This window comes from Cyclopterus lumpus, chromosome 25, assembly GCF_009769545.1.
Source record: "Cyclopterus lumpus isolate fCycLum1 chromosome 25, fCycLum1.pri, whole genome shotgun sequence".
NCBI classification, from domain to species: Eukaryota; Metazoa; Chordata; class Actinopteri; order Perciformes; family Cyclopteridae; genus Cyclopterus; species Cyclopterus lumpus.
This window is the reverse complement of record NC_046990.1, coordinates 10,712,084-10,722,083: the sequence shown is the minus strand read 5'-3', so window position 1 is coordinate 10,722,083 and position 10,000 is coordinate 10,712,084. Positions and strand designations below refer to the sequence as shown.

Here is a 10,000-nt window from a genome sequence, read left to right as displayed (position 1 = left end):
AACAGCCTGGCAGCGCAGACGCAGTTCACAGAGGAGCAGATCAAGGTAGGTGCAAGTTGCTGATGTTCTGGCTAGCTTACAAAGGATGTCGCGTTCGGCCCTATTTATTTAAAAGACGCCTCGATCTTGATTGAGAATTTAAGTCGACTTAAATATTGCCCTTTCGCTTATTTTGTTTTGTCAAATGATCTCCATCCAGGTGTGGTTCTCAGCCCAGCGGCTAAAGCACGGCGTGAGCTGGACTCCTGAAGAAGTTGAGGAGGCCAGGAGGAAACAGTTTAATGGCACGGTGCACACGGTGCCCCAGACCATCACTGTCATACCTGCCCACCAGCTCTCGGCAGCAGCCAACGGCCTGCAGTCCATTCTTCAGACCTGCCAGATAGTGGGCCAGCCCGGCCTGGTGTTCACACAGGTAGGTAAGGAAAGAAAACACGCCATATCTAACAGGACTTGGCTTTCCCCCGCCTCGTCTTGAACCCAGTTAGCTTAAGGCTGATCTGACCCTCAGAGGTTTTCGGTTGAATCGGCCTGGATCGCCTGCTTTGGATTTATTACACTTTGTTTTGTCCGGGTTTTTTTTGCTTACATTATGTGTTTTTTTTCTCTCAATATGATGCGAATGGTTGCCCATCTTTGAGGACAGTTTAAAAACTGATTTGGGGTTTTTGTTTTTTACCGGGTCATTCAAGGGTTCCTTGTCTAGCCTTTTGTGACGTTTCTCTAGTTTCTACGGTCACCTTAAAAAACAAATGGGTCCCTCTCTGGCTGTCCGTCTCATCCTCACGTTCTCTTTTATTGGCATATTCTTCGGACTCTGTTTAGGTCGGCCCAGGTGGGCACCTTCCAGTGACCAGTCCCATCACTCTGACCGTGGCAGGGCTGCCCAGTCAGTCCCAGAGCTCCAGCAGAGTTTCCTGCCAGCCCACCCCAAGCAACAGTGAGCTGAAACGGGCTACCACAATCCAGCCCCCCTCTCTATCTCCACAGGTAGGGACAGATCTGCTTGCTGCCTTTCAGGTGAATACTATTGTGTATGTTTAATATATGTGTTGACCTCTGTCAATGCACACAATTACAGTAATGAACTCTCATCCGTAGCCATTTAGTCTTTGTCCTAGCAGGTCTTTGGTACATATTTAACACATAAATCTCCCCTGACCTTTCGAAGGAGAACTCGGCCCTCAGCGCTGACACATTTGGTTTGCGGCCCAAAAAGTCCAAAGAGCAGCTGGCAGAGCTGAAAGCCAGCTACCTGAAAAACCACTTTGCCACGGATGAAGAAATTTCCCGGCTGATGAATATCACCAACCTCACAAAGGGGGAGATCAAGAAATGGTTCAGTGACACCCGGTACAACCAGCGCAACTCCAAGAACAGCAATGTCATTGTTTTCCATGACGGAGGGGGCAGAGGAGGCGGCAGCTGGGCTAGCAATGCCAGCGCCGCCATTATTATTGACTCGAGCGATGAGACCCCCGCATCTCCCCATCCTCCACGCACTCCTCCTGTGAAGGACAAGGAGACGCGGTCCAAAACTTGGAACCCGTTCCCAGATTTCACTCTGCAGAAGTTCAAGGAGAAGACCCCGGAGCAGCTGGTGGTGCTGGAGGAAAGTTTCGAGATGTGCATCACCCCGTCGGATGAAGAACTGAGCCGCCTGAGAACGGAGACGAAACTGACACGGAGGGAGATCGATGCCTGGTTCACCGAGAGACGAAAAATGCCGTCCGTCAGTACTTCCTCCCCGGATTCTTCGGAGGGGGGAAAGACGGAGGCAGACGGAGCAAAAGCAGGAGCCGTTGCTGCTTCTCCTTCCGCCTCTTCTTCCCGTAAAGGTAGTCAGACACCTCCCGGCGGTCGCAGTAAGCAGCTGCCGACCAGCAGCAACAAAGACGTGAAAGACAAAAGTAAAAAGACTCCAGAGCAGCTCCACATTCTGAAAAGTGCCTTTGTGCGGACGCAGTGGCCCACGCCGGAGGAGTACGACCAGCTGGCAGAAGAGAGCGGCCTCCTTCGGTCCTACATAGTGAGCTGGTTCGGGGACTCTCGGTACTCGTGGAAGAACAGTAACCTGAAGTGGTTCTTCCAGTACCAAAGTGGCAACGTCGAAGGGCCAAATGGCGGAGGAGGCAATAAAATGGGCGGAGGCGGAGGCGCCGGCGCCGGTCGAAAAAGACGCGGCCGAAATCGCGGGTGGGGACGGTCCCGAACCAGGAGGCAGCCGAGAAGGTCGGCCTCCTCCAGTGCAGATGTCGATGGATCTCCCCCGTCGAAGAAGTTCAAGACCGGGAGGGAGATTCTGAAGGAGTACTACGTGAAGCACCGCTTTCTCAATGAGCAAGACCTGGATGAGCTCGTCACCAAGACCAACATGAGCTACGAGCAGGTAACTGCATGCTTTATCGTTGGGATGGGAGGATGTCTGTCATTGTATCCCTCCATATGTTTACTGTGTGGTCCATTTTATTTATAAGCAAAATACCCAAGATTGGATGTCGAGCAGCTTCCGTTTGGAACCAAATACTTGGGACAAATGTTTATGGCGCATTATACGGGATTTGGAATTTTTAAATTGCTTCTCACCGGCTTTTTTCCGTCGCATCAGTGGAGGGCGTCGCGGCAGCTGCGAACTAGCCAGTAGGGCACGCTCGCATGCACTAACCTGTGCACGCTCACATGCACTAACCTGGGCACGCTCACATGCACTAACCTGTGCACGCTCACATGCACTAACCTGTGCACGCTCGCATGCACTAACCTTTCTCCCCTCCGTCCGAAGGTGAGGGAGTGGTTTGCCGAGGTCCAGCGACGCTTGGACACGGGGTCCGATCCCTTCCTGGAGGCGGCCGCCGCAGGAAAGCCGGACGGGGGCGGAGCCGGAGGGGAGGCGCTGGGAGAGGCGTCCGCGGCCAACGAGGAGCAGACCGGCACGGGAATGGGAGACGAGGAGGAGGACGAGGATGAAGGGGAGGAGGAGGAGGAGGAGGAGGAGGACGGTGGTGGCGGCGACGACACGGACGACAGCGAGGTTTGGGAGCCGTCACGTAGCGTCAGGAAGTCCTTGTCGGTGTCTGAAGACTAAATGATTGTGGAAAGACTCTGTGAAACACGAGTGTTACAAGAGGAATAGCGGTAGGATCAATGCTGGAAGGCAGTTAGCGAAACAAGTCTTTTTGCCCATGATTTTTTTACTCATTTGCAATATGAATTTACTGTTTTTTTCAAACCATTTCTGGCACCACGTCCACATGAGACTAAAATATGGACTATTAGCTTTAGCTCACTCTCGCTGTACTTATCTTATTTTACTGTAAGTAGTGTGTGTGTGACGGTTCCTCACAAGAATGATGGTAATGTAGGAGCTTTTTAGAAAACCCTAAAACACCTTACTTTGATCAAGCTAATGAAAAGTTACTCAATATCTTGACAAAAGGAATTGCAATCTTCAAGCCCCCCCCTCCAAATAATAGGTGTAACTAGACCAGTGTTTGGCAAGCTACTCGGTTACATTTTGCTTAACACTTATTTAAACGGTAACAATATAAATTCAAACACACACACACACACACACATCCCAGATTGAGGTATGCTATATTCCCTTTAAGAAACGTCAAATTGCTGCGTTTTTTTTGTTGTTTAACATTACGCACACATTGATTAGTACAAAAAAATAATGTAATCAGGGAGAGTTCAAAGCCTCCCCCTCCTGAAAATGTTATTTAATAAGAAATGATGCAACGATAATAATAATAATAGTTTAAGAAATGCAGGAAATGCGTTCCACATGTGCCACATCCATTTTAGAAATGCACTCATAATAGATGGCAATGAATGTTTTACCCCTGCAGGCAACACACACACACACACACACACACACAGAAAAAGACTCCTTAAATTAATCACAGCTAGATGTCACTGCTGAGCAATGTCCCCAATGAAACTAGCATACATCTATTTGTGGAACCAGCATCTTTTTAAACCATTTTTAATTGGATGAACCTGTGAAGTTCATCCTAAAGGACTAGATGTAGATCAGCAGATAATTACAGTCTGGCTTTTTATCTCTTGAGAGAAAACCTTACTGCTGATGAATGAATGAATGCCACGATGCTTTAAAACGCAGGATCAAGTCTTCCCTTTACAGCATCTTGTTGCTTCATGTTGGGAGATTTTTAACTAACGATGTGTTAATGTAGAGACCCTTTTTAAAGGGGGATTTGTTGAATGTGTGGTTTGAGGCAGGGGGCACCATTTATGAACTAAAATAATAATGGCCACTGTGAGGCGGACGTCTGGGTCCTCGATGGGTGGAAAAGGATTTGATGATGAATGCAGCGTTTTACCCAAAACCATCTAAATGTTACCGCCAGCTGTAGCTCCAGAGTCAATTTGCAGTCCTCGCCCACACCTGGCCTCGAGGATTTGGGCTCCGGTCCAAAACGAGGCCCGTGGTCATTTACGATCTGGACGCGTACTTTTATGAAAGAACCGTTGAGCAGTATTTCCAATAATAATTTGACTCCCAAGTCTGCACTGAAGAGACAAACGTGAAGCACCTAAAGTAAACTTTCAAAAAGCACTTTGTCCACTTGTATGCGTAGTGGATTAAATCCTGATTTGGCACCTTAATCTCTTATTATACCATGAAATGGCTCTGAGAGAACAACTCTGTTTTGTATAAAAACAGCACCAGTGTTTTGCCTTTTTTTTTTTTTTTAATCCTTGATGTGTTTTCTGGAGGAGGAATCAATTTATCCACATTTCTAATACTATGTGTTTCATATTTGGATGTTTATAAGACTAAAAAACTAGTCGAACAATCACCCAAGACTTTCTTTCGCTATATTGCACAATTTGAGCATCATCTTTTAAGCTTTTATCCAATAGAAGAAAAAAGTGCACACGTGTTCTACTTGTTATGTTTTGTATTTACTTGCTGTAAACCATTTGAATGGTTTCCCCATCTCTCCTCTGCTCCCCGAATAGCTCCGGTCCTCTTTTTGTAAAAAAAAAAATGAATGCCTCGACTCATGATGTGCAACTCCCGAGATGTGTTTGTGTAAACGTAAGCGGCGTCCTGTTGGTTCTCTGTCTCACTACATTGTCTACAAAACCAGCAGACAGACAGGGCTGCACCAACATCTTCAAAAGACTGAAAACATTTCATGGAAAATGAGCTTTTCGTTCCCCTCGTGGAAGGAAATTGTTTTTCGACGTGTGAAGAAACAGCGCAGCGTTCCCTCTGTGGTGGGAAGTCTACCAAATATCCATCCTCTCTCTTAACTGTTCTCCAGTAGACGGGACGATGGACAGAAAACTGTCTTGGACCGCAAGTTCTTCAGAGATCGGGGGAGAGACTCGGATGAAGCTTTGCAGATAAACCTATGTGCCTACATGGCTTGTACGCGAGTTGGAAACGTGACATTTTCACCCCCAAGTCTCGGAACGGAAGACGAGAGAGAGAATTTGCGAAGGCCGTTTTTGAGGGTTTGTGAGGAAGCACGACCGAGCGCCGCTTCCTGCCGACGCTCATCGATGCTCTGAAGCCGACGTTGGAAGTCCTTTTTTTTTTTTTAACGGAGGCGTTCTGAAATGTGCCGTGTCCTACGCCTCGGCCCTTTTAGCCGTCCAGAGAGCATTTGCCTGCTAGGATGGCGAGTTCCCAGCAGTCGCAGGGGAGCTGGAATGTGACGAGAGCTCAAGGGTATACCCTTTTTTTTTTTTTTTTTGTCTAATACTGCATGCAATAACAAGACAAACAACTGCTCATTTTGTACATACAATATTTTGGGTTGGTATACTTGGTACAGGAGAAGCCTAATCTGGGATTAATTATGCCGGTTTCTTTTCATTACCAAGTCAGCTGCAACCACGGACCTGTTTTCTTTTCTTTTAATTCGTGGACGCGTTGTCGTCCTTTTTGCTTGGAACTTTTTGTCGTATCCTAGAACTGCACGTGCTAATATGTATGCTAATCTATACACGTGGCTTGTTTTAATCCACAGGTTAGGCTTAACCCCGGGTATCCAGCCCACAGTCTTTTACAGTGTGCGCCGTCTTTCCTATAGTCAGTCTGTTTTTGAATGGTTTTTATATGTTTCTATCTATGAAAACTCTCTCCAGACATCAGTCGATTGCTTGTGAACAAGGCGGACTCTTTCAATATGTACAATAGAGTAGTGTTTAAAAAAAAAAAAAAAAAAATATAGAATCAGTTTTAGTTCAGTCGGTATTGCTCGCGTGGCTTTTTTTTTTTTTTTTTTGGTACTTTGCAAAAGTATAGAATCAGAACTCGATAGAAAAGTCGTGTTCCTCGACGAAGGAACGGTTCTAACTGATGTCCTGGGAGCACTGGGAACATGTTTGTTTGCTAATAATGTGTCCAAATGTATAAAAGCTCGAGTCTAGAACTTAATACGCCGAGGGGGGAAAAAAAAAAAAAGTAACTATCTAATAAACCCTATTAGATATGAATCGTGCATTTTAAATATTTTTCCCAGGTCGCGGAGGTGACATGTCTGCACCTTTTTGTTGTCATCCTGTATCCCGGTTGACTTTGTGCAGTATAGCTCAGCGCTATAAGTAGTTTACCTGTTGTGCACATGTCTGTAACCTTCGCTCTACTTCTACTATAGTCCTCACTCGTCTAGTTAGACAGGTAGTTGGTTGAATGTTTCTTACAGCAGTCAGAGATTCAAATGTTTTCACTGTACCAGCTTTTTTGGCAAAAAAAAAAAACACACGTCGGAATTGTAATATACTGTTTGATGATTATTTTTTTCTTTCTTTCTTTCCAGTACATTTTCCACCTTCTAGTTTTTACTGGTGTGATTTTTGACCGTTTTTACCCCAAGTATTGGCGTGCTTTGCTTTGAACGTGTTCCACGTTGTTCCCGTACGACTCTTCTGGATTTATCGATCAAACATTGATCTCTCGGCTCCTGTATTACAGTCAGTTGGTTCCGTAGACACAGATCCTGCAGGAAGGATACACTGAGCTAACTGTATACTCCTAATAATAAATGTTGGAATGGAATATGAAAATTACTTGCTCGAGGTTGCAGGCAAAGCTTCTTTTTGTTGTTAATGATTACCTGAAGCGGTTCAAATTGGTGATCTTCTGTGTCTACAGAACTGACACGTCCATCCACACTAAGTTATTCCTACACTGTCTGTACATCTGAACTGTGTTGAACACTGAGAGTCTCTGTCATGAGCTTTGATTAAACATGGCATGTATGTGCGTTCGGCCTCTCCAGGCTCGCTTTAGAGAACTTAACGATTCTTTTTGCGGTCCCCTCGATCATCAGCTGGGAGGCAGAACCATCTGTACAATGTTTAATTTAATATCCCAGCATCTGTTGAGGCTCTGGTTTGATTTCTCGCTTGATTTGGATATACGATTTATATTTTATACTTGTTTTGAGGACAAAACCCAATAAATTTTGATCAAAAGATGTGCATTGTGAGCAAGGTTGTGCATGTTTTGCTTTTAAATAAATGTGAAATGAAGAAGTCTGGATAAAATACAGAAGCAGAGAGGAACTTACTGTATCACATTCAAGCTATGAATATATATATATATTACTATTCTGAGGTTCTAGCTAACTAAACCATCAGTGACGCAGTGTCATTTATTGAAAATACGTAGTTAGTATTCTTTTTTTTAAAATGTAAATGATGATCACGCTCATTTTGCAGCAGACCTACAATAACGGTATTCTTTACACAGACGCAGTTGGAAATGGATTTGCAAGCGTTTGCATTAACGTGAAATGTTTTTCTGTTCATGCAAAAATGTCGAGGAGGAAATGCAGCGATAATTTGCATGTGTTGGAACACTCGTGCGTTGACCACGAGGCAGCATTGCAGTCCTAACACGTTGACAGACGTGAATATGATTCTGGAGGTGCTTTGGTTATGGAAATACCTGCTGGAGTGACGACCAGGAGAGATGACGTTTCCATAAAAGGAGCAACTATAAAGGCTGGAAGTCCTGAACCGGTCGCAGGGCAAAAAGGCAGGCAAGGTAAGTGAATTTAGAGAGTTTACAATGTTATAATCTTAAGTGTCCTTTTCTTCCTTTTTAGATGTAGGTAGATACATGTGTGCAATTCAAAATAAATGGCATGCTTTTATCATTTGTGTGTGTGTAGAACATTTAACTCGTCCCAAGTCAACTGATGTATATCTGTATATGTTCTCCTTCAAAGTAAAGATGCTGTGGAGTCTAGTGTTAATCTCTTTGATCGGTAAGTAGCTCACTGTGTGTGTGTGTGTGTGTGTGTGTGTGCATATCGGTTAATAATTGAGTTGTAGGGCAGGTTCACAAAAACGTCAACCAACGATGAACTCAATTTACTGCAAATTGTTGACGATAATGATGGGTGAGTATTCTGTGCTTATGCTGTGTTAACCAGCACTGATGTCATCATTTCCAGTAACTGGACATGGAAAATTTAAATAAAGATACATGACCGTAAAAACAGATGGGACTTGATGCATTTTTGCACCACACTCGTGCAAAAAAAAAAAAAAAAATACTTTGACTGTTTTCCTCTACAGCTCTCTGCAGCGTGAATACCTTAACTGAACTGAAGGGGAAAACATCCCAGTCGTCAGACTACACTGGTGGTGATGATGGTGGTGATGATGTTCATGATGATGTTGATGATGATGGTGACGATGGTGCAGGTGTAGTACACAGTTCTGAAAGAGCCGTTGATGGGAAACTCCAGACTTGTTCTCACACCCAAAAAAAGATGGACTCCTGGTGGAGAATTGACCTGCGGGGTGTCTACACAATAGATAATATCACTATCAATCAAAAAAGTAGTCATAATACTGATCTCAACAGTGCCAAGATTTACATCGGGAACTCTCGAGAGAAGAACGGCACCGCCAACCGCCTGTGGGTCTGATACCTTCATGTTACTTCAAATTGCTTTTATTACCACGAGGCTTTCGGCCTGTCTTAATTTTGCTAAAAAAAACCCAGTTTTTTAGATCTGCATCTCTTCATCTTACTGTATGTTCATCTTTTTCTCTTTTCTAGGTGTACAAGCATCAAAGACATCCAATATCCGAAGCCTAAATCATTTCATTGTGATGAGTTATTGTCAGGGCGCTTCATCACTGTGTCCTTACCGGGAACACATTTCTTGGCTCTGTGTGAAGTGAAGATCTACGGCACAGAAAAAAGTAGATATGAGTTAATAGTGTACTGGCATATCTCCTTTTGAGGTTGAATGTGGACAAAATAACAGATGATGTACGTTGATTTATGTGCGTTTGACATAAGACGATGACAAAATCATTTGGAAGTGTTTCTGCAAGTAAACTGACAGCCGGCTGCGGTTCATAAATTCCGTCACATGGGCTAATTTCGGCATGAAATCCTCCCCATTGTATTCCCCCTTGTTCTCCATTTGCCCTTTTTTGTTTTTATATTGAGGGTGCCACCATTATCAGAGGAATGGAGAAATGTGTGTGTGTGTGCATGTTCACTTATTTAGTTTCCATTGACTTGTTTTTTTTCTTCTAGAATCAACCTTTGAGTTGATCCGCATAAACAAGACATGGGTAGATGCGCTGGACTACTGCAGGGCCAGAGGCACGACCCTGGCTTCCATTGTTGACGAAGACACCCAGACCTGGGCTGAGTTGCAGGCCAGCAATTCCAACTCTCCCTTTGTGTGGCTGGGCCTTCGATACACCTGCACCCTCGACTTCTGGTTCTGGGTGGAGAATCTTCCCGTAACTTTCCGTCACTGGGCTCCAAACGGTACGATAGACGATTGTGACATGAGTGGTGCCATGGAGAAACACGAGAACCATTTGTGGTTCAGCAAAAGTGCTGCCAGTGCATTTAATTTCTTATGCATAAAATAAGAGAAATCAATGTTTTCGCAGCTCTTTTTTGGGGGTTACTAGTGGCATTGATGTGTGTGTGGCCCTGCAGCTTCATGGCTTAAAACAAAACCAATATTTATTAGTA

The 10,000-nt window shown here is 44.6% G+C and overlaps 2 protein-coding genes across 5 annotated transcripts in view; both read left to right on the top strand.

Moving 5' to 3' along the window:
* Positions 1–8,747, top strand: part of LOC117728330 (zinc fingers and homeoboxes protein 1-like) — an 11,274-nt gene extending 2,527 nt beyond the window's left edge. For 2 of the 4 annotated variants that reach the window (XM_034529197.1, XM_034529200.1), the window contains exons 4-10: positions 1–45; positions 200–415; positions 826–990; positions 1,172–2,389; positions 2,783–8,032; positions 8,217–8,255; positions 8,569–8,747. The exon at positions 1–45 is cut by the window's left edge. In XM_034529197.1, coding sequence (XP_034385088.1) covers positions 1–45; positions 200–415; positions 826–990; positions 1,172–2,389; positions 2,783–3,085 — 1,947 coding nt within the window. In that variant the 3' untranslated portion in view covers positions 3,086–8,032; positions 8,217–8,255; positions 8,569–8,747. The remainder of the gene's footprint in view (positions 46–199; positions 416–825; positions 991–1,171; positions 2,390–2,782; positions 8,033–8,216; positions 8,256–8,568) is intronic. The other 2 variants (XM_034529198.1, XM_034529199.1) reach the window with 2 other exon arrangements.
* LOC117728336 (macrophage mannose receptor 1-like) overlaps positions 8,046–10,000 on the top strand; it is a 2,480-nt gene continuing 525 nt past the window's right edge. The window contains exons 1-3 of the mRNA XM_034529211.1: positions 8,046–8,914; positions 9,059–9,204; positions 9,548–10,000. The exon at positions 9,548–10,000 is cut by the window's right edge and continues 525 nt beyond it. Coding sequence (XP_034385102.1) covers positions 8,766–8,914; positions 9,059–9,204; positions 9,548–9,894 — 642 coding nt within the window. The 5' untranslated portion in view covers positions 8,046–8,765 and the 3' untranslated portion in view covers positions 9,895–10,000. The remainder of the gene's footprint in view (positions 8,915–9,058; positions 9,205–9,547) is intronic.